Source organism: Orbicella franksi, chromosome 12, assembly GCF_964199315.1.
Source record: "Orbicella franksi chromosome 12, jaOrbFran1.1, whole genome shotgun sequence".
NCBI lineage: Eukaryota > Metazoa > Cnidaria > Anthozoa > Scleractinia > Merulinidae > Orbicella > Orbicella franksi.
The window spans coordinates 12,719,138-12,742,492 of NC_138156.1; the positions used below are offsets into that span (position 1 = coordinate 12,719,138).

The window sequence follows — 23,355 nt, forward strand, 5'->3', positions numbered from 1 at the left end:
CGAGAGTTAATTTTACATTATTGTCATTAATTTCACTCGACAGCTTGTCAAGTTTTGGTCCAATCACAGTGGAAATAAAGTTAGTTAAACCAATCAAATGTACTTGCTTGCATTCGCCATCAGATCACCACTGGCTTTTTTACCAGTGCCAAAATCCTGTTTAGTAGGCATGGCTTGATTTTTTTTTCACCCCTAAGAAGTACCAACTCTAAAACAACGCATTAACTGACACTTTCATAATTTTTAATAGCGATAAAGACTCAGTTGATAGTCAAATATCTCCTGTCACATGTTTTTGCTCAATAGCCTAAAAGGTACCGCGAAAGCTCCCGGCGGTGAAGGCTGAACTCCCTAAGAGGCACCAAACCGCTTTTTTAACCCCCCGTCCTTTTCATATAGGAGTTCCCCCCCCCGGGGATAGTGCAACGTACATGTATTACCGTTAATATCACGGGGCCTTCGATATAACGGATGACCCGGGCGTGTTCGTTAATTCAAGGTTCCTTTGTGGGTGTTCTTAGTGACAAGTTGTGATAGGTGCCAGTTACTAGCGATATTTATTTCAACTCAAGAAAGGTTTTACGAAACGTAACATTTCCATAAGATGCCGATTATCGCAGTTCGCGATAGCGGTACTCCCTTGTAAAATTTTCCCTCCGCCCCGATCAGGCAGGATCTGGCCACACTCTGCTATGGTCCCTTTCCGGTTCCGAGCATATCTGGATCCAGCAATGACTGTTGGTTTTATCCAAAGCCATTTTAGACCTGTAGACTGCGAGCAGCCTGTTTCTTTCCCTAGAGTTCCATCCATGAAGAATGCCCATCAATAGCTTTTGTAATTTCTTTCGGGATAGGAGGCAAAATTTTTGAGCAAGATTCCTGATCCTTGACTTCGTGACCCTGAAACCAAGAATGGAATTTTAACCAATCAAAATCAAGAATCTATTAGAAGCGTAACCTATCAAACATCGAGTCACTCGCCATTGTTTGATGAATGCTCACTGACGCATGAAAGAAACTTTGGTTGGCGCCATTTTGTGCATTTGTAGTTGATGTAGATTATATTTCAGCTGAGTTTTTTTGCGATTTCTCCGTCATGGCTGCAGAAGGTGGCTATCTTACCGAACTTCTAACTGAAAAGGACAACTTAGACCCGTCTTTTGTTCATTCAATGCGCTTATTAACCGAAGGTAAGTGACGAATGTGCTCTGAAATCATCGCTCCACAGCGTCACGGAAGGTTGAATCATGGAGGACAGCAATATTTGCATTCCTTCGCGGTCAATAACCACCAGTTGCTCGTAAAACTTTAATATGTTCGACCTCAGGCCAAAAGTGATGCTCGCAAATCCATGATTTGTTAAGGAAGATATCATTCCATCCATTTGAAATATCTTTTAAATTACAACGTTTCTCGGTGCAAGAAAGTTCTTCGTTTCGAATCGCCTTGCCCGCCGGGCCAAGGAAAAATATTTTCGCGATTGACACGAATTTTAGTCGCTATTTGATCAGTTCTTTGTGTTCTTTGACATCAGTTTTTGTTTAATCATTCAGTATGCTTGTTGATGTCTTCATGCTCGCCATTAAACATCTTTGATTTAAGAACAGGCGCATTGCATGTGTGAGCGAGCTTCGATCAGCTTTAATAAAATGGATAGCATACTTTCTCATGGATTTGACTCCAGGCTCTTCTGGAAAATTCAGAAAATGAAGGTATACAATTGTGGCGACCTTGTGCAATGCCCCTGAAGCATTTACCAGGCGAAGAAGAGAACTATACTTGGAGCTGAAAAAGTTTTTGTGGCCAAAAGTTTGCCGTGGTATTCAGATAATGGGTATACAGTATTTCACAGAAGTGGTTTTGACATTCTTTGCAGGTTTTGTGCTGAATATGCCTAGTTTGTCTGAGTGCTAATGCGTTTTATTCTGTTTCAAGACATGGGTTGTTATATACTCATCTGGAAGGCTATGAACTGGAAATGATCACCGTCTCTTATTTTCAGTAAATAAAGTAATGCTCCAAAAATTATGTTGGTTGCAAGTTGGTCCTTGAAACGATGCTAGCCAATTGCATGTTACGTCCTAACATTTTGTGCCAAGAATTCCTGAGTACAGGTACTGTCGGAGACAGCTTACATGTACATGTAGCTGGTCGACTTACCACATGTACATGTATGAGTAAAATATCTTGCCTATTAGCCGCTTAACATGATACAAGGGTCCTAGCATCACTTGAACAATGACTATTGTGCATTTAATTTTCAGAAGTATGTTTACAAGGTAAATATTAAGAAATGTTGGAAGTCATCTTGATTGCAAAAAGAAGCAGTATAACATACCTTCTGCTTATGCCTAAAAAAATATTTTAATCAGGAGTTTCAATTGCAATCAATGCAAATAATGGATAAAAATCAATTAAGGTTTCTATATCTGTCACGGAAAGGTGTTATCACTGCATCTATTTAATTTAGGTGACAGTTTGGCATAAACTGTGATTTGAAAAACGTCAAACAAAAACAACAGAGAGAGAAAAAAACAGGATATACATGTAAGTTGGCTCTTATTTTGGGCTCTGATTTCTTCAGATAACTTGTGTAGGGCTGCATAAATAATGCAAAACTTAATAATTATTAAGTTCTGTCGCTATTGTGCAATGAGCAGTTAATTGATTTTGTATGAATTTTTCAGAAATCAACCGAATGCAAAATGGTGGTGCCCTTCCAGTTGGACAAGTAAAATTAAAAGTAGAAAAGACAACTAATGGCAATACTATACCACCTGCATCAGAAAGTCCTGTCGTGTCTAAGCCATTACCTGCTGCTGCCCAGTTACCTGTAGCTCCCGTTGCAAGCCCTGAGACTCCTCCACCTGCCAGGCTACCAACCCATCAATTTCGTAGACCTGTTGATGTTTTTGATAGCAAACTTTATCAGCCCACGAAATTGAGCGAAAAAGTCTTCATCCCAGTTAAAGACTACCCTAAGGTTGGTATAAAGTTTGTGATAGAAATGGATTTGGACATCAGTTTACTTTCAAGTAATGTCATTGTTTGACATTTGTTCAGTTAAAAGGCCAGTTATACCTTTCACCGAACCTTTGCTGAAAATGAATTTTACAAATTGACCACTTCCATGAAGTTTTATGAAGCTAATATTAATTATTTGGTTTTGTGCAGTTTAATTTCGTTGGAAAACTACTTGGTCCTAGAGGAAACACCTTCAAGAGACTTCAGGCAAATACTGGGACAAAAATGTCCATCCTTGGTAAAGGTTCGATGCGAGAGAAGGAGAAGGTTAGTTAATGGCAGTTTTTGTCCACCTGATTGCTCTCCAGAATTTTGTGGCAGCTCAGTACATGCTAAAATCAGACCTGAGTGAATAAACCAATCAAATGGGAGCATTGGTGGTCCATTGGGATTTGTGACTGACAGTCTGAACACCTCAGCCCCGCTATACAGGCTCCCCCCGTGTTTGACAGGGAAAGATCTTGCTTTATTTGTGTAAGAATCGCATGAATGCTTAAGTTACAGAGCAGGACTATCCATAACCGTAAAACTAGTTATGGTGGAAAATTATCAGCATTTGTCTTATTTGATGTGAGACACATGACAAAGTTTTGCCAGGAGACATTGATTTGAGAAGAGATCAGTTGTAAACGAGTGAGCAATTTGAGTTGAAACTTAGACCAACATGCAATATTGTAAGTTTGTTACAAGCTGGCTACCAGCTACACTGTAGTAAATTTCATTTTGGAAATTTACTACCCCACATCTACATGTAATAAATTATTACATTCTAAAGAATTGATTTATCGAACAAAAGAAGTTAATTTTGTCTCATCTCCCATACAGGTATTTTTTGTCCAGTCCCAAATTACTTCGTCCTGAACATTATCTGGCTTTATTTTTATATTTCTAGCACTGGGCCACTAATTTTAATGTTTTGTTCTGTATATAAATTATGTTTTTTCATTTTTCAATTCCCAGCAGGATGTATAAATTGTGTGACATGCAATGCACTTGTTTCAGTAACCTTTGAAAGTAAGTTGAAAGATGGTTGTCTTAATTCTAGGAGGAAGAGTTGCGAAGCTCTGGTGATCCAAAGTATGCACACCTTGAGCAAGATCTCCATGTTCTCATTGAAGTGGAAGCTCCCCCAGGCCAGGCTCATGCCAGATTAGGTCTTGCCATTGAAGAGATAAAGAAATTTCTTGTACCTGTAAGTAAGCTTTGTGTTGTCATTGGTTTATTTTCACTTGACAAGTACCTGTAGAATACGAGACCTTTCTCCATCAACTAATGCAAGAGTATACCATTCCATTCAGGCTTTCAGCCAGGATTTAAAAGTGGGCATCCAAAATGTGCTATTGGATCTGCTCAAATGAACACTTTATAAGACAACATGTGAAAAATAAAGCAATTTTCTGAAAGAAGTAGGCATCCACAGGACACCTGGACATCCATCTGGCTGAAAACCCATTTCCATTCTTCGCAAAATTGTCCAGCCATTAACCTAACCAAGCAGTGATTTTTAAAAGGCACTGCTAGAGTTATTTCTTGTAGTATTTTTGGATGTCTCCTGTTGACTAAAGCAGTACTAAACTAAATATGAAGACGAAGTTTGCAGTAATTAAGGTTATAACGTTAATGGTCATGGTCATGAGACATTAACTAAATCTGATTACTCTGTAGGAAAACAATGATGAAATCCATCAGGAACAAATGAGAGAAATGGCAATTCTTAATGGCATGGAGGAGCCAGCACCCACGGCAGCACCAGTAGCAGTGCCTGCACCTGTTCCCAGAGGACGCCCACATACCAGAGGGGTACCACACCATCCCCACCATCCTGCACATCATGGTCGGGGTGCACCAGTTCCACGGGTGGCTGCTATTCCAAGACCAAGAGGACCCCCTGTTGGTCATGTCAGTGTAACAGCAGCACGATCTGCTGCAGGACTCGGACCCTCTTCCCCGACAGTTGCTCATGCAGCACCCAGAGCAGCTGCAGTCCCAGGAGATCCATATGGAGTAAGTTATCCTGTACCTTTGTTTTAAAAGGGCCACTCAAATCAACTTGAGTCACATTTATGTTACAGTACTGCTCAAAAGTAAGTTACCACCTCTCGTCTCATTTCTCGCGAGACGAGAGTCTCATCTCACAAGATGAGAGTCTCACCTTGCGAGACGAGTCTCTTCTCAAGAGACGAGAGTCTCGTCTTGTGAGAACCATTGAAGCGTATATTTTGGAATAAATTACAAGCAGTTAGCTTGCGAGAAAACAATTAATTTCTCTTGACTTGGTGAAGGTTACCCCGGGTGAGCATCTGGTTTTGTGGGTTCTTGTTTTACACGCTGCTTCAAGAGAGCCAACTCGAACTTACAAGTAAAAAACTTAAATGAAAGTGATGAAAAACAAACGTCAAAGACGTTTGCCAAATTTCGCGTTTGGCAGTTGCTTTAATTATTTCATTGCAGTGTGTTGATTTTGCATAAGCGACAGCTTTAAGTCTAAACTTGCTTTGCAAGACCCAATACTATCCTCACAAATGAAGAAACTGAATGGAAACATTTTTTTAATCTCAAATCAAGACGTTGGTGAAAGTGCTTGAGTAATCGATGAGTTAAGTGTCAATAGTTTCCAGATTATTTTTAGTCCGTAACGCAGTGAATTTGCATAAGTGTGCGTGTCCTTTGAACTCGCTTTTGAATCGAAAACTGTTGTTTTCATCAATAAAATTGAATGTAAACAATCTTGGAAATTGAAATATTAACCACCGGAAAGAGAACTTCAGTAAATCTGTACATGCTTTGTCTGACAGCTAGAAAGGAAGTGAATTTTTGATTACATAACAAATCGAAAACGTGTCCTTTGATAAAATAACAAACGCACACGGTGTCCAAAGAATTGGAACGTGAAATAGACTGCAGAAAATGTCAGTTTGAATATTGAAAGTTATGTATTAAGCAAAACAAAATGGTTGTTGTTGATCTTAATTTCCTTGTTAAATGAGCTTACCAAGAAAGTCAATGTTGGTTGAGCGATTGATGGAAAGATTGCGATCTTTTGGTCAAATTAGTTGTGTTGATGTTGAACTCGCCTACATGTACATATAGCAACCAAGTTAAACAGTCTGTTGATCGATTGATAAAAGGCTTTTGGAAAACCCTACAAACAATGAGAAGCGTTTTAAAAACGACATGGCTTTATAGGAGTTTTATTAGCAAATGCAAGATAAGCTGTGTCACAGAACTCTCTTAACTGCAAAGTTAACAACGCACGTCAATCATTGATCAAAACACAGCTGTGAAAATTGTGAACCACTTGAAGGCCAAGGATGGTCCATGTTTGCTTTTAAACATGACACTGTTAACCTTTCTTTCATGTATACAGACCTCTCTACTGAATTGAAGTTGATGACTTCATTAATAGTGGCGTTCGCTTGGTGAAAGAAGCCACTGGGATCGATCAGCAAAAGAAGCAATTTCAGCGTACAGGTCTGGACACCGTGGAAGTCATGAACGATATGTTTTTGATTGAAAACTGAAAAATTTGCAGCATATAGATTCACAGATACCATTCTCAAGCCACGTGGGTTGAAAATTTCAGGAGTTACATCTTTTATGAACGTGGTAAACATCGGAAATCCGGCGCTCGCAAGCGAAGCTTCATCAGATCGCGCAAAGTTTTGCTGCGTTGTTGTTGCATTGTTTGCTTTACAATAAGCCATTAAAATCTCGCGAGAAGTTCAGGCAGCCATACTTACAGTTTTTAAAGCTCTTGCAAGACAAGACGAAAGTCTTGTCTCTCGAGGCGAGAGTCTCATCTCGCAAGACAAGAATCTTGTCTTGCGAGAAGGTGGTAACTTTCTTTTGAGCGGTACTGTACATGTACATGTGTCTGTAAATTTCATGTTTGGCTAAACTTACAAAATGTAATAACATTTGCTGTCTTTCAGCACAGTATGTAATATTGGTAACTTATCAAGGTTTCAAAGTTGAACTTTAAATCATTATTAATTGTAGATTTCTACCTTTGCTGATGATCCCCCCCCCCCCCCCCGCTTCTAGTTTTAACTGTTTTCCTGTATGAGCTTCAATGTAATCTTAAAACCTTTCTATAAATTAACTTTAAACTCTGGAAAATCTTCAAAGAGGGTTTACCATCGCCAGCTGCTGTATGGCTGTGTGTTATTCAATACAGATGATAATGTACATGTAGTAATAGAAGCTTGTACTAAAACAATTCAGACTGCTGTTACAGGTATGACAAAAAATGGTTAAGTAATAATGCAATAAACCAAAATATAAAGCTCGATGTTGCTATGGGTAGCACTTACAGTACTGCCTGAAACTATGGACCCATTAGGTTGCGGTAAAACCTCGTCTTTGCAGCGTGCTCCCACCTCACGTCCACCGTGGGTGAAAATATGGAGCACCACGGTAAAGACGAGTGCGACCGCAATTGAAAAAATACCGTGGTAAAACAAACGAGGTAAAACCTCGGGGAAGTAATGTATGTGTATCGAGTAGAGTGGCATTTTTTCATCAGTGTTGCTTGTAAACTCCATCATAATCCGGAATCAAGAAACTCGCTCGATGGAAAGTCGAACGGTTAACATGTAAATGCCTATCCTCTAGTTTGTGTCGCTCTTTCGAAATGTACATGTGCTGGCTATTAGTAAGCTCTTTTACGAACTCTGACGACACTTTTCGTAGCCGTTTTAATAGGGTTCGCAGGGTTTTGAAGGTCACTTGATTACAGCAGCAACTGGATGGAGTGGTCTACTACTGCCATAATCAACAACGCGTTGATCCGCAATTGCAGCTACATGCACTAAACGTTACCAGTTTCAGGTAAAAATGTAACTGTTCGTTGTCTAGTTCATTTTTTTTTTTTTTTAAATCTTAAAATCGATGCATTGAAAGTAGTAACACAACTTCGTGATTTAGTATTGGAAACAACAGAGGTCAGGAATCAGTGGAAATCAAACATGAAGCATCTTTTGATTTCCGCGAACGGTGATGTGAAATGTTAAGAAAAATCTACCAGCCTAAACTGGTGAAAGGTTTTGATTCTCCTTTTGATCAAGTGTGTAAAGGTGAATAATATATTTCCCTGTACGAATCTTTGCCTAAAGGATGATTACATGTGTTGAATGCCTTCAGGAATAAAGAAGAGTCGCTGCTTGAAAAAACGATTATTAATAAATTCTTTGTCGGAATCAGTGGAATTCAAACGGGTATGATTCTATCATTTGGAGATACAGATAAACGAAGCGGGAGAAACTACATACACACTGAAACTCTTTGAAAGGTAAAAGATAAAAAAGAAAACAGTTGATACCAAAAAATGCGTAGATTACTATACCATAACCCTTACTTCCAAAAAACTGTGGAATTCAATATGAAAATAGCAGCATGTCTTTTGTTGGCAAAGCAACCTTTGAGCTTTCTCCAACATTTTGATCAGAATTGTAACAAGCCAAATAACAAGCCTTATCGCGACCACCAATGAAGGTTGTTACTTTCCTGCTGAGCCCCCAATGAAGGCAGTAGCCAAAATACACCTTATAAGATATCGCATTTGCTTTTAAGCCAAAAGCTATTTTGACCATTGTTTATCTCATTCGCGATAAATTTAGCAGCAAATATACCGTGGGACCAAGCGAATTTCATTGGTTGCCACAAAGTAATTTGACGAATTACAAAGCAGCTAATTGATCGATCGATAGGTTTTCAATTTGCAAAACACTCACGAGTTTACAAATGGCACTCTTTGAAATTTAGTCTAAAAAGAGCTAAGATTCTTAATTTTACATACTCCAAAGTGCAGACCATGTTCAAAGCAAAAGACTTTGTTTGACGATGTAGTTTCACGTATGTTTCGATCACGTCACCGACATGTCACCGACACAGTCAAGCAAAACGAGATGAGCGATAAATGGCGGTTTAGTTTCGTGATCTGTTCTTGCATCAATTTTGTGCTATTAAAGTTATGTTACATTTGGAGGGCTGTTATTAAACAGGTAGATGTAAAAAAGTCGATGAAGATTTCTCTTACTCGTGGTTTGGTCTCCTGAGAAAATGTTTGAACTTAAGGAAGGGTTCCACGAATATTACAGTTAATGAGCTTACATCTCGATCGTCTGAACGGAACCAAAGACAAAACTTGGACCAAAAAAACTCGGATTGCTGATTCGATGACAGCTATACAAGAAGGCATAAACAGCAATTGTCGTTTTTATTTACTAGTAAATCAGCGATCAGAGTTGACCCGGTTTTGTAACTGCCTGCTACAAAGTGCAGCGGATATAAACAGAGAAGTACGCATGTTATTATGGCAACACATTAATCGGAATTGAAGTTAAATGTATTGACCCGGTTTCTTCTCATCAAAGTGAATTTCAGAGCCATTCCGGCCTTGAGCATTTAGTTGTTTCCCGGTCGTTTGCATGATGCGTGGACATGAAATAGCGAACACATCATCGCTCTGTTGCGTTCTTCTCGGCAAAATGGAATGCTTTTAAAACACAACGTTTAAGAACTGAGACACTATATTTTACCAAGTTACAGATATTTTTGGTGTAGTTCATACAATGCAGCTACCCAAATGTTTTTTTGTGTTATCAATCTTGTAACTGACATGAATGATCGGCTTTATCAAATGCTTCTTTGGGATGAAAAGGCAGAGATTCAAGAGTGAGCATTCAAGCATGCTTTGTCGCGAAGAAACAGAAAACAAATTGCTATCCAAACCTGACGCGTCTTCTTTACCGAGGTAATACCTCGTCCAAACGTTGCCGCGGCAGGACGAATGCTGACCGCGGCTTTACCTAGGTAAAGATGAGGTCGAGTGTGGGAATACCGCGTCAATGACGCGTGGAGGCCCCGCGGCGAGAACGCGGGAAATGGGTGAATATTTTCAGGCGGTACTGTATCTTTATGCTAAGTTTTGTATCAATATATAAAGTTCTTTTTCGATGTTTGAACATTTCACTGAGCTGAAAATGCTGGCAGACTTTAACCTTTAGACGGCTGTAATTCTAGACTGAAGGTATTGCATGTAGTTATACGTGTAGTTATACTGTAAGAATGTAAGTCAAATTCTTCCTTCCTTATTTCAAATCAGAAGTTGTTTGGCATGACTGAACCAAAAGTAAAGGACAAGAAACGAATTTTTGACATTAAACACAGCTACATGCAAAACTGTACATTGTAATGGAAAAAGTCAAAAATATTCTTCTTGTTCAGAATAAAACTATTTGTTTTTAACAGTTAATCCCATTAACACTCAGATAACTTAGTTATGAAATACTTATCTATAACCGATAATTCCGAGCAAATTTTACTTGTTATCTGATAGGCAGTGCATGCTCTTCCAGCATCAGTTGGGGTTCAACTGCTGACTACAGGAGAACAAGTGATTGTAAGTGGAAGAGCCTCTATACACAAGAAGAGAACATGTTAAATAACTTGTTGGTGTGCATTCAGTATAACTGATCTTACTTTGACTCACTAAATCTACAGTACTTAACTTTAGATTTAGTCTAAATTCTTAAACCTAAACCAAGTGTAAACTGTAAACCAAAATAAGTTGTACTAGAAGGGTTATAAAAGCTTTACAGTGAAGAGATGAATAGATATAGCTAGACTTTCTTACTGACATAAAACTAAAGTGGTACCCTTAAGCAGTTCTTAAGCCTTGAGTATGACATCATAAATTAGTATTAGTGTTATTCTACAAAAACCTTGCAGTACTAGCGTCGTTTGTCTTTTCAATGTGCATTGTTCAAGTCCTTCAAGCCATGTGGTACTGGTTGAAAAGTTAAGATGATATGAACTTAGTGTGTTCGCTTTTTTCCTGATTAAGTATCAAGTTTTATCTGTAAGTTTCATCTGTAGGTAGGGAGGCAGAGTGGCCTCATGGTTAGTCCAGTTGTCTCCGGATCGAGTGGTCCGGGTTCAATCCCTGGCTGAAGACATTGCATTGTGTTTTTGGGCAAGACACTTAACTCTCAAAGTGCCTCTCTCCACCCAGGTGTATAAATGGGTACTGGTGAATTTAATGCTGGGGGGTAACCCCACAGTGGACTAGCATCCCATCCAGGGGGGAGTAGAAAGACTCCTGGTCCCTTCATGCTACAGAAACCAGGATAAGCTCTGGGCTGATGGGCCAGTTGGCTTGTATACAGACTTTACCTTTTTCCTACTTCTGTAGGTGGCATGAAATTTATCAATGTTGTTACCTTTTTTTATAGGGTTATGAATCTTATGAGCCCGGTTATCAATTTGAGGCAGCCTACCCTGAACCTGGGTAAGTATTTCCTGATGAGGAAGAAACTACATGTATATTCTAATCCTATGCAAACATACATTTTAACTGTTTGTTCTACAAATCAACAGCGAGGCAGTATATTACGAGTATGGGCAGCCAGGAGAGGTCTTTGAAACCGCATATCCAGGTAGGTGGTCCTTGTAGAAATTCTTGAATGTACATGTAGAAGTTTCCTTATTATTTCCCTGACAATTGGTGAATTAACACAATGTGTACATGGCTTTGTTCTTAAATTGAATAACGGGATGCATAAGCTACAGCAGTGCACGTAAGTGATTTAACATATAAGATGACATTTTTTAATGCTGACTATCTTGTTTAAAATCAAAACAAAGCGCACTGGAAAGAGTTTTTCGTAAAGTTGACCCTAACACTATTTTTTGAAATTTTTGTGTCATGTAAACTTTGATCAAGTTACTGATAGTTCTCTGTATATATAAAAAATTAGATACATCTTGAACATCAAGGTCCTATTTGTAAGGAGAAAATGTTACATTTCCAATGCCTGCTGCATTTTTTACAATCAACTTAAATTGCATAAGTAATCAAGATAATATCCAGCAGACATACCAAGCAGTTTCATTTGTCATCCAGCTTGTCACCCTGTTTAATCCATAATACGTATAGATGGATAATATTTAAAAACACACTTTGAATTCTCTATCATTTTTTGCCTGGTATACTTGAATAAATGGTTCAATACCAGTCCTAGCATTGCTAATGAAACATTTCAAGAATTGTAATGTAAATTAATGGTGCTTGAATTTCCTTGCATGCTGTTTAGAGTAAATACCTTTTCCAGTAATCACTGATTGGACAGTAGTATAGGTGATGGTGGGCAAGAGATGAGTGAATAAATTACAGGATCTGCTCTAAGCTTAGTAGTACTTACAGTACGTAAGCCTAGATAGGACACTGGGTAGCCCAAATAGCAGTTCCATTGGCTTGCTCAGCATTCTGCTTAGCCTAAAAAATGCTTACTTGCAAATGTTTGAATCACATAAACCAGTAAGTGTGGGGGTGAAGTGATGTATGTATCTTGCATCTAACACGGTTCAGACATTTGGCATGGACCTGACTCAGGCTGAGCCAACCAATAAACTGATGCTGCTGGACAAACTGGTCAATGAACTCAGGGTTTTCGATTTTAAATAAATTAGCAGGAGGAAATCGGAAAGGAGGTGAAGCACAACTAGGTGGCAGTAATGGGTGGCTATGTGGGAAATATCCGAAAATGTTACCCACTTCTACACTAGGGAAATAGGATGCTGACCCTGGAAAATTTTGCAAATCTGTGTCTGTTGAGGTGCATTCTAGTGTATTTGTAGCACATTAAAGTGATTTTGTTGGAGCTGATTGCAAGATGAGTCTTTTTAGACGTTCACATATGAAAGGCTTCAATGCTTTTCATTTATTTGGTATTAGTTACATTGCATCGTGTTTGGCGTGCCATTCTATTTAATTGAACTGTAATAAAAATAACTCAACTGTAATTTTTTATTTTTCAAAATATGCAAGTTAAAAAAAAGGTTCAATATCAAGATCATAACGAAAAAGATCTGCAGATGAACCAGGTCCATCTAAATATCACTACAAAGTCAGCGCTCTCATTTCTATTTCTGCTTTGATTTTTGAGTTTTCGTTTGTCTTAAAATAATTTCAAACACTCGTGTTGGTGAAGAGTTTTTTTTGTTAAACACTTTTCAAGCCATCACTTGAATACATTTGGAGCACTTTTTATAAGTAACATTTCATGAAGAAGTCTGCCTTCGTATTCAACACATACATGTAAAGAGGGCCAGGCCAATTGAGGTCAATTCAGCAGAATTGTATTGATTTAAAGCTGATTGTTTTATCGTCGCTTTGAAAACTGGAACAGCATACGATATTTGTTTGCCTTTGTGACTTTTCAACAATGTCAATGAACAGCATAGTCTGTTGCCTTTGCTTCATCGTGGAAAATGTGCACATGCTGATAATCTAATACGTGTACGCAGCGCCCACTAAAATTGCTCTTGCTTTGAAGTTCGAAAGGTACATATAATAGCTGCCTCAGATAGAGAAGATCATGATTACGTTGGTGAAGTAAAACTTATATTAATTATTATTAAACTTTGTGACAAAAAGTACTCAGCGCAGATGCATGAAGTGGCCGGTGACTTGTGTCAGTCGCTGGCTAATTTTGAAAACCCTGTGAACTGTATAGTTGTAATAATAATCTTATCACAATTGTTTATATTAATAACTCAATTACTCTAAATCACTATAAGATATACTATTGAAAGTGGTGTTAGACTAAACTCTCTGATGTTATACAAGCAGTTGAAAGTATTTTGTTATTTAATGGTCCCTGAGACTTAAGCATCTTTGCTTTATATAACCAAAGGTAATGACATTTCTAATTGATAACATCATTTGCCATTAAATATTTAAGATTGTTTACTTCCAAAAGTGTCATTACTGTACTGTGAAATAAGAACAGAGTTTTTTATTGATGTGGACTACTGCATATCTTCTGTATTATTGCAATGATTGAGGAATGAGCAAAGATTTGGTTGACCTTTAAATTATAAATCATGTGTGATGTGTTCTTAAAACAAAATTGCCACTCTTTCATCATGTTGAAAAAAAAAAAATTCAAAACATGAATTCTTAGTTGATATAAACATCTTGTGTCCTTTGGGCCAACAGATGAGCTTTACAAAGTATGACAATTTTGTCCAAAAAGTAAATTTTAAATATGCTGCCTGAAGTTTGGACTTATCACTCACATGTAATTGTATCTTTAAAGGTAACAAGAATTTTAAGTAATACCATATGACTGTATAATGTGCATATGATACGCATGTTTTCTTTGGGTGACAATCTGTTATGGCCATACATATGTAAGAGGTTTATTTGCACATGCTGGTTCCTTTTCAGTTGGATATTATCTTGAAACTCTAATCTTTCTATAATTTTCATAATTGCATTTTCTATCTTGTTGTAGAACACTTTCATGAGAGCTCATTTTTGCCAAGTTGCAGACCGTTTAATGGGTTGTAGAGAATTTGTTTAAACTGGTTAACTTGATTTCTGTACTGTTGTGGTACCAGTATCTCCTTTTTTTTCACCTTTGCAGCTATGCATTATTTGGGTGATTGTGAGGTGCTTCTCCCAAAAGCATTAGATCTTTCAGTGGGTTCACTATTTGGTTTGAGTCTCATATTCTTGAGATATAACAAATTAAATGGCTGTTGTGAAAATGTTTTACAACAAAGGTATTGCTTAAAATGTTTTCCTCGAGAAGGAGCTTTTATAAAACTGTAGTCAGAAAAGACTAACTTCAGTCTATGTAATTTAATATTTAAATGTAAGTCAAATGTTAATTTTATTCCAGCTTGTCTCTGATCACTACAATAAGTGGTTAATGTTAAACTCACATTAACTTCTTATTTTAGCTCCAACCAGAGTTCCAGTGAGTACATCTGCAACTTTCAAGGCACCTCCAGGTCGCACTGTCAAGAAAATTGTTCGCGAAGCAACATACCCTTATTGAAGTAGTTAACAATTTTTCTAGGGTTTCTCGTTTCAAACTGAAATCTTGTTGATAGAATTTTGATGAATTTCTTACAAATTATTATGGAAATTTGACCATGTTCAATGTTACAAGGGAAGCAGTGTGCAGTATTTACCACTCTTTTGGTGTAGAAATGACAGCTATTTTCATAGGTGTGTTTTTAGTCATTACTTCTGCTAAACATTGAAATATTAATGGGATTTCAATACCTTACATAATGGAAAAATATTTTTTTGTGCATGGAGCCTTCAGTAAACTTGGATAAAGAAAGAAGATCAACATAATTAATTCTTAATTGATCGGTAAAATGCCATTCATTTAAACATTAAAGTAATATTTTGGCTAAACAGTTACAACATAAAAAGAACATTTTCAGTGTTAGAAGCCCTCATAATAACTATTTCAGTCCAGTTTATTGTTGACATTTAATCCTAATGTACCCTTATGCATTTTATACTGTTTGAAAGTTGTCAAGGTAGGCTTAGTAAGATAAAGTTACCAGTATTTCGAAGCCCTTTCTTCTGTGATTCCAGGGATTTGTGTTCATTTATAACTTTTTAAAGTATGTTAAACTGCATGTCAGTGCATGTCGTTATATCTGATTCAAAAAATCTTTAACTCCCATGTTTTTATAAACAAGGGCATTGTCAGCCACTAAATGGTTAAATTTATTAACTTACTTAAAACTTATGTTTTGTTTAAAAAACCTTGTATGTCAAAATTAAATAACATCTTGAGCTACTTGTTATTAATTTTTTGAACTCAATAAAAGTGATAAACATTGCTAAACTGTTTGGTCTTGCCATTATGGTTGTTAATAAAAATGTGAAACTTAAATCTATAACTTTTTGCTGGAGTTTCTTAACTATAAACAAAAATATTATAGAATGAACTTCGAATTAAATATTATTTTTGCAGTGTTATTTTTAACATCATTGTGATCCCCCCTCCCCTAAAAAAAACCCTGTAAACTTGGAATGTGACATAAATCACTGAAATATCTTTTATAAAACAGCTGTTTAAATATCTAACATTTAAAAGGCTTCCAAGTGATATAAAATGTTTTTGAGTAACATCTTTGTCTAAAAGGATTGGACCAGTATTTTTCACATAAATACACGCCAGAGTTTTGCATTTATTTTTATAAACACAATATCTGTTTTGTAATTGTGTACTGTTGTCAAATTACAAATCTTTTGGAATATAATTTTTTTTACCTATTTAAATGTCTCAATGAACGATTTAGACTGGCTTTTGTAGCTATTAGTTGATGTCCAAAATAACCTGAACATCTGATGAGCCATAACTATTGACATATTGTTTAACCTTGAGTTAATTATGTGGCACTATAAGCTGGAGAAGGCTTCCAATCAAAATCAATATTTTCTAGTAAAGAATTTGGCTTAAAAGAGTGGACTGCTCTCATGAGATATATACATGTGAGTCCCAAAGATAGTTTTCCATGTATTTTTTATAAACATGATTATTTTTTGTAACTGCTTAAAATACATCCTGTTTATTAACGTAGAGAATACTGCTCAGTTTTTTAGAGTAAACGTTTCTCTTCCTTTTTATATCAATTTATAATTATCAATAAAGGCTTGGCTTTTTGTAACTGAGTGACCTCTCTAATGCCTTGTTCAGAATGATGTATAATGTATGTGCTCTTTGAATGTGAAGTGAAAGCAAGTACAGAACAAAGGCTTCCATCTGTTATTGAGTCTGGGATCAAGTTAAATGAACAATTTATGCAAGTTGTTTAACTGCATTCTATTTTGGCGGTTACTTGATGTTTGTGTTTTGGTCAAGATAAACCTTTTACTGACATACTACCCCCCAAAGACTTGAGAACTTGGAGTAACCCCAAATGAGATAGTATAAAATGACTAGTTTAATCACCTCAGGTCCGAATAAGTGCTTAAAACTTCTGCAACAAGATAACTTTTTTCTCTCCTTTCTGATATGTCAAAAAAATAAATGCCTTTAAAGTGAAATACTTGAAATTCAATTTGACCTCCCAACTCGATTTTGCTAAAGGCAGTGAGCAAAACTTCATGGCATACTGTGTGGCTAAAAGTTATCAAACAGTGGGTTGCATAATATTAAACTCGTCATGGTAATTATGTGGATGTTAACTACCAGACAGCAGAAAACACCATAAAACATTAGAAACAACTTAAAGAAACGTCGTGGTAACACATGAAGAAACCAAGCTAAATATGGATACTTCTTAAAGCTTTTGAGAACAAATTGAGGCTTGAAGAAGACTTCATTCCTGCAGAGTAATGATCTGAAAGGTAAATTTATTGTATTATTGGTAATTATAACCCAAGGATAAAATAAAGCAGGTTAATTTTAAAGGATGGACAGAAGATTATTTTACAACATAAACTGGATTGCACAAAAGAGTGCAGCCTTAGTGGGTCAAGTATGTTTTCCTCTTTGTATCTTTCATTACTTGTCAAATTCATGTAAACACTAATTGCATTAGTTTATAATCATAAACACTGCAAGTGTAAATATTTGCTATTTGTTACTTAGCCCTTTCTAAAATTGGTTTTTCTCAACTGAACAAAATATTTTTCTTTACCTTCCTGTGGTAAGAGCATATTTATCAAATTGAAGCGTGAAGTTTTCAACCATGGGAACTTAATGAAACCTGGACTAGTGTGAGCTGTTGAAAATAGACCATCGACAGATCAAAAATTGCTAATTTCTTAGCTTGGTGTGCCTAAAACCAATGTGGAATAACATGGCATCATCTGCTAAATGAATTAAGCAAGAAAAATGTGAAATTGTTGTGTTATGAATGAAGGTAATCCCACTGATGGTAATTTATTACATTATGTCTCATTTTGTTGTCCAGTGAAACGTAGGAAGATGGAACTACCAGTGTTAAAGATCTACTGATTGCCTAACATCCAAGGAAACACAGTCCGAGAAGTGCCATTCCTTCCGTTCCTGTTGGAGGGTTGGATTGTAGGTTTAAATTTTCAGTTAAACCCAGTGAAGGTTAGTTCTGTTTTTTCATTATATCTCTTCCCAGAAACCGGAAAAGTTGACTGAAACTTTCAGATAGATGCAGTACACGTAGGTGTATGGAGTTTAAGACTGAACTGGAATTGTCGCCATTAAGATTGTAAAATGTAACTCAGTTGTTTAGTAATAGGTTGTTAGATGCAAAAAGGAAAAAAAAAATTCTTATGTGATAAGGTTAAATCAGTTGTTATTGTTAGTCACGTCTGTTAAATTTACACGCATTCCAATCAAGAAACGTAGATGGAAAGAAACTAAAATAGTAGAGATGTTTACTGGTTTTTGTCAGAGTTGAACTTAGGTAATTTTTTAAATAAGCTTCAGTAGTTTCTGCGATGCTTTAATAGCAGAACCCAAACTGAAAGAACCCTTTCCTGTCTGGATAGATTTAACTTTTGCCCTGTGGAAATTTACAAGTTATAATTGTTTTGTTTGTTGTGTTCCTTTCTAGATCCCAGTATTCAACTGCACAACAGTTCAGTAGTGGCTGATCCTTACATCATACCTTCAGCCTCTAGAATGACATCATAGAGGTGTATTGCCTTTTGATTGCCTTGACCCTCCCACTCCCAAGATTGTCATGTGGCACAGAATGTTACTACATGCTCAATATTTGGGCAATGTGTATCAAACTGAACAGAAATATTCTTGGAAAGATCTGTCTTTTGAAAGCATAAAATCATACCCCTACCCCATTCTCATAGGAGACCAGACCTACCATTTTTACAACTTTCTACTTTTGTCTAGCTAATATCTGACATTTTTAGAAACTGGATCATTGGATAATGCAATTCAATAGTGTTTATTGGCTTAGCCATCATTTTTTTTTTTTAATTTAACAATTGATTTTCTTTTCCATACCTCAGTAATCAATAAAATATTAATGAAGGACTTCATGCAAAAAGGGCATACAAGTATATTGCTTTTTGGGTGATATACCCCCTTTTTGCACAAATCCCCGTCAATTACAGTTACAATCATATTTACTGGATGCACTTACACTTAAAACACAAAACAAATATAGAGATAAATAAATAACTTCGCTTAGTCATCATGGTATATGAGCCATTATACCATGCTCTACAAATATGTTTGAAATGATTGTTATTATGGTTATGAGATGGTTGTAGTCAACTCGGCACTATGCACCTCATTGGCTATTTACCATTTCGTATCCAGTGCACGCTTGTGGAGTAATATTGCAAATTATAATCCATCAAATATTGTCACTTGCACTCAGTTGGTCTAGATGCATTGTGTGACTGAATAATGCCCCTGCTAAAACATGGAAATATCCAAGTGATGTTCCCCAATTTTCAAAAGATCCTGCGTGTTGCAAAACATATTTGAAGGATATTAAACACAATAGCCTCCACTTGACTTTGATATCAAATATCTGAGAATATACCAAAGGACAAATTTTGTCCTTGGACATTATCTGTTCCTCTAAGATCACAGTTTTTGCTTCTTGGAACAATATATCTGGGCAAATATCCAAGTATATTTTTGCGCCAAATGGAGGTAATTGTTCACATCGCTGACACTTCAAGAGCTTCAAATTAAGCCGTATTTTAGTGTTATTACCCAACTATAGTAGAAGTAAGATGTTTTTTCAACTTTTTTTTGTTTTGAATCCTTTTCAATTCAATTGGTGACTTCCACTATGGCTGTTAGTACGATTTACAGGGCTGCAGCCAGAAAAAAAAAATGATTAGCAATGTCCATGAAAAATTACGACTGAGGCAATGTCCATGTTTAAACTCGCGTAATGTAGGTATTTTATAGCTTGTTTACTTTCCCCCTTCAAACAAGAAACTACAGAACCGAAAATTGACGGAGGCAAGTGCCTCGGTGTGGTTTCCCTCATTGACTACAGCCCTATTTATGGTATTCCTCAAACCATACCTTTCAAATGGTACATTATGTGTGTGGTCTTTGGTCTGTAACTACTCTTTTACAAATATGTGGTATTTCGCGAGGGAGTGAAAGGGTTGCTCTGACAAAGTGTTGAAACCGACGATTTTATTTTCTTTGTCTTGAAGAAAAGTTCAGTTTTAGACACAAGTTTTCATAGTATAATGCGTCTACAATTACCTCATTTATTTCAATGTTAATAAAGACCACTACATATTTGTCACATGTTTGATTTTGCTGGTTGCCTCTAGCGCATAAGCGCGACCTCAACCTGTGGTAAAAACTGCGGCATATCAATACGAACGAACACGATCACTTATACCACCGATAGCCTGTTCCGGGCTGTTTGTCAGTGGGGACGATCGGAAAAACGGGCGGCGATTAGCGGGGTCTGGGAGAGAAACGGAGAGATCACGCCCTCTCCTTTTCTCTCCCGACCGGATCCCGCTCGTCGCTGATCCTGCTCGTCGCCCGCCCGATTTTTGATCTTCCCCACTGACTGAGAGCCTGGAACAGGCTATGCTACCGATTAGTCTTGTGCTGATGGGCCCAAGACAAAGATTCGTTCATTACGATCAGAGTGTTGTTTACCAGTCTTAATTTATTCATTACATCAGCATAAATTATGGATCCTCATTTAGCGGTGCGATTCCACATGTGATCTTGCCCCGCAAAATTTATTCTCTCATCAAAAGGGCGTGCGCAAATTCGCCATTGGATATCAGTGTCTTGTCTCCAGAACCAGGTATCTGTCTCAGCTGGCGTGGCCTTAGCTCAAGGGAGACGTGACTATATTCTTGGACTAAGTTTTTCGCGAATTTTACGCCCGTTTCCTTCCCGGTAACCAACGCCGTTCGATTAGTGCAACTACAGATCTTTAGCCATTTTCATCCTGGTCACGCATATAGGCGTACTTAATTTCGTGCTCTTTGTACTACTTGTGACGTCTCAATTTAAATGTCACGAGATTATTCTTGGTAAACAGCAGTGGCCGATCCAGACCTTGAAGTAAGGGGGAGAGGTTTGCTTGTCCTGGCGGCTTTTCTTCCTTCTATGATTTTTTTTTTTACCCAAAATAGGGTGGGGGTGGGGTGGGCCCCTCCCCTAGATCCGCCACTAACCAGATGGTAGTGCTAGGATAGATCTATTCGCACAACAGTCGGTTTTGGATATCAACGGCATTCTGACGTAGCAAATGGAAAAACAACTTTATCAGTTTTGGTGCAAAAATGGCGGTAACAGGACGGACGCATGAAAAAACTGACGTCAATTAGAAATTCTTGACATGGAAGCTAGAGGCCTGGGTCAGATAGTGGGCCCGACGTCACTGAGTCATGCAATGTTTTGCCACAGTCTACCCATCTTTCAGTTTCAGTGAAATCTTCAGCTTATTGGGAAGTAGGTATGGAAATTTATCGAATAAAGGATCCACCAGGACGCGATGTGCAACGAAGGGAAGATCAACCAAGTGATTTTACCTTGGTTGCAAGCGGTGGAAAGGAGTTCAAGGTGCACAGGAGCGTTCTTTCGGAGGCAAGTGTCTTCTTTCAAAAGCTTCTGAGTAGCGACATGATGGAAAGCAAGCAAGGGGTAGTTCGACTCGACATGCTGACAGAAACCTAAATGGAAGATATCCTGCAGTTTAGTTACACTGGTAGCGTTCAGACAACCGCTGCTGGGAAGGCAGAAGACTTAGTAATGGCTGCCGATTATTTGTGTCTTCCACTCCTCAGCGACTCCTTAAAACATTCGCTGGGAAATTTCTAGAGGAGAGATTGTCAGCCTCGAACTGCGTATCAACTTATTATTTTGCGGAAAACTACCTTTGTAAAGATCTAGCCGCTAAGGCTTTAGAATTCAGTCACGTGAATTTTGTGGCCGTAACAAAGAAAACGAGTTCCTCAATTTATCAAGCCAACAAGTAGAGAAGTGGATATCAAGCGATGAGATAGTTTTAAACTCCGAGGAAGATGTTTTCGAGATCATCATCAAATGGATCGAGCAAGACAGAAATGGACGCAAAATTCATTTCGCCAGTCTATTTCGTCACGTTCGGTTGATTTTTGTGACGCGTGACTATTTGTTCAATGATGTCGTGACAAACCAGCTAGTGAGAGACCTAGAAGATGACCCCTGTCTGCACCAGTTGAGAAGTTCATTAAATTTTGTCGTTCAAGCTATTCACAGTGATCTTCCTTGGCCACAAACACCCAGGAGGACACTTGAAGAGGTAGATGGTATTGTAGCATTCGAGAAAAACCAGACACTGCTTTATCTCCCGCAGAAAGATAAGTGGTTTCAGCTTCCTGATACTGTATCCCCGGCTTTAGAAATGATATCTTGTCAAGGCAAAATCTACAATTTTTCATATAAAGCGTATGAACGATATGATTCACTTGTAAACTCCTGGTCTCCGGTATCCTGTCCATTTACACCAGCAGGTGAGAGCTTCTACAACTTCTGCCATGCAGTGGTTGTTAGAGGAGACATCTACCTCGTTCTAAGTAGAAATGACTTAGTTTTGTTTAAGTACAGCACTGCTTCAATGTCTTGGCAACCCGTTCCATCCTGCCAGTGGCGTGGGAAAGAAGAAGCTTGTGTTGTAGTTTTGGACAAGGATATCTATACAGTTGGTGGGTTTGATAAAGGTGCGATTCTTACTGAAGCCAGAAGATATGACACAACAGAAAACACCTGGACAGATATTGCAGACATACAGGAAGGTCGACGCATGGCCTTTGGTGCATCTTTTCATGGTAAAAAATTATTGCTGGTGGGTTAACATTACATGCTGATGAAGAGTTAAACGTTTGTGAAAGGTACAACATTTCATCTGTAATATATTCGTAACCGGAAGTTGTGTTAAGCTGTTGCATTACCCAAGATGCTTAGAGAATAAAGTTGTTGTGTTGAGCAAGCCTCGTGAACTTGTGTTGTTATGTCACCAAGCCATACTTCTGCTAGTATGTTTCATTTTCGCGACGAGGATGGGATACTCTACATGCACGAAGACGCATGAGAAATCCAGTGAAGTTTTGATTTTCCCTGTGTGAGGAAAAAGGTTTGTTTTCGACCGAGGCAACTTGATCAAAGTTTGAGCACGTGCTATCAAAATGGCGGGAATTGGATTGTTTGGTCGTGTCGGCGAGTTCAGCCCTGAGCGAGAGACTTTTCGTTCCTATGTGGAAAGAATGGAAATGTTCTTCATGGCAAATAATATCAAACCAATCTCGCAGTTGCAAATAGAAAACGTGCTATCTTTCTGACTGAGATTGGACCCGAAGCATATTCTACCTTGAGCAATCTGCTGGCACCAGTGAAACCAAAAGACACTCCTTTTGCGGACATTGTCAAAGCATTGGAGAAACATTACAATCCAGCGCCATTGGAGATAGCAGAGAGTTTTCATTTTGGAACTCGCTATCAAAAACAAGACGAATCCATCAGTGACTTTATTGTGGCCTTGAAGAAGTTATCGATTCATTGTAACTATGGGAAGTTTCTCAACCGA

At 37.7% G+C, this 23,355-nt stretch overlaps 2 protein-coding genes across 5 annotated transcripts; both read left to right on the forward strand.

Annotated features, from left to right (window-relative positions):
* The first annotated feature begins 152 nt into the window (after positions 1-152).
* On the forward strand, positions 153-20,085 carry LOC145463962 (KH domain-containing, RNA-binding, signal transduction-associated protein 3-like). Of its 4 annotated transcripts, XR_014041379.1 has the most exons (10): positions 154-1,190; positions 2,688-2,983; positions 3,175-3,291; positions 4,070-4,216; positions 4,690-5,028; positions 10,364-10,426; positions 11,259-11,314; positions 11,404-11,462; positions 17,761-17,873; positions 18,382-20,085. XR_014041379.1 is itself a non-coding variant. In XM_081447759.1 (9 exons), the coding sequence occupies exons 1-9, from the start codon at positions 1,097-1,099 to the stop codon at positions 14,871-14,873; spliced, it is 1,269 nt and encodes a 422-aa protein (XP_081303885.1). In that variant the 5' UTR covers positions 153-1,096; the 3' UTR covers positions 14,874-16,513. The 4 variants fall into 4 exon arrangements, 3 of the variants coding, with proteins under 3 accessions (XP_081303885.1, XP_081303886.1, XP_081303887.1); XM_081447759.1 differs by lacking the exons at positions 17,761-17,873; positions 18,382-20,085 and adding an exon at positions 14,776-16,513 and having other exon boundaries at positions 153-1,190; XM_081447760.1 differs by lacking the exon at positions 18,382-20,085 and having other exon boundaries at positions 17,761-18,029.
* A 1,163-nt stretch (positions 20,086-21,248) lies between these two features.
* On the forward strand, positions 21,249-22,626 carry LOC145462234 (kelch-like protein 21). Its single transcript, XM_081445741.1, has 2 exons — positions 21,249-21,312; positions 21,734-22,626. The coding sequence occupies exons 1-2, from the start codon at positions 21,249-21,251 to the stop codon at positions 22,624-22,626; spliced, it is 957 nt and encodes a 318-aa protein (XP_081301867.1).
* The last annotated feature ends 729 nt before the right edge of the window (positions 22,627-23,355 follow it).

Coding starts and splice junctions, on each gene's coding strand:
- LOC145462234 (XM_081445741.1), top strand. CDS start 21,249: ATGGAAATTTATCGAATAAAGGATCCACCAGGACGCGATGTGCAACGA. Junction 21,313..21,733: donor ACGAAGGGAAGATCAACCAA/GTGATTTTACCT, acceptor GCCGTAACAAAG/AAAACGAGTTCCTCAATTTA.
- LOC145463962 (XM_081447759.1), top strand. CDS start 1,097: ATGGCTGCAGAAGGTGGCTATCTTACCGAACTTCTAACTGAAAAGGAC. Junction 5,029..10,363: donor TCCCAGGAGATCCATATGGA/GTAAGTTATCCT, acceptor GTTATCTGATAG/GCAGTGCATGCTCTTCCAGC. Junction 11,315..11,403: donor GCAGCCTACCCTGAACCTGG/GTAAGTATTTCC, acceptor ACAAATCAACAG/CGAGGCAGTATATTACGAGT.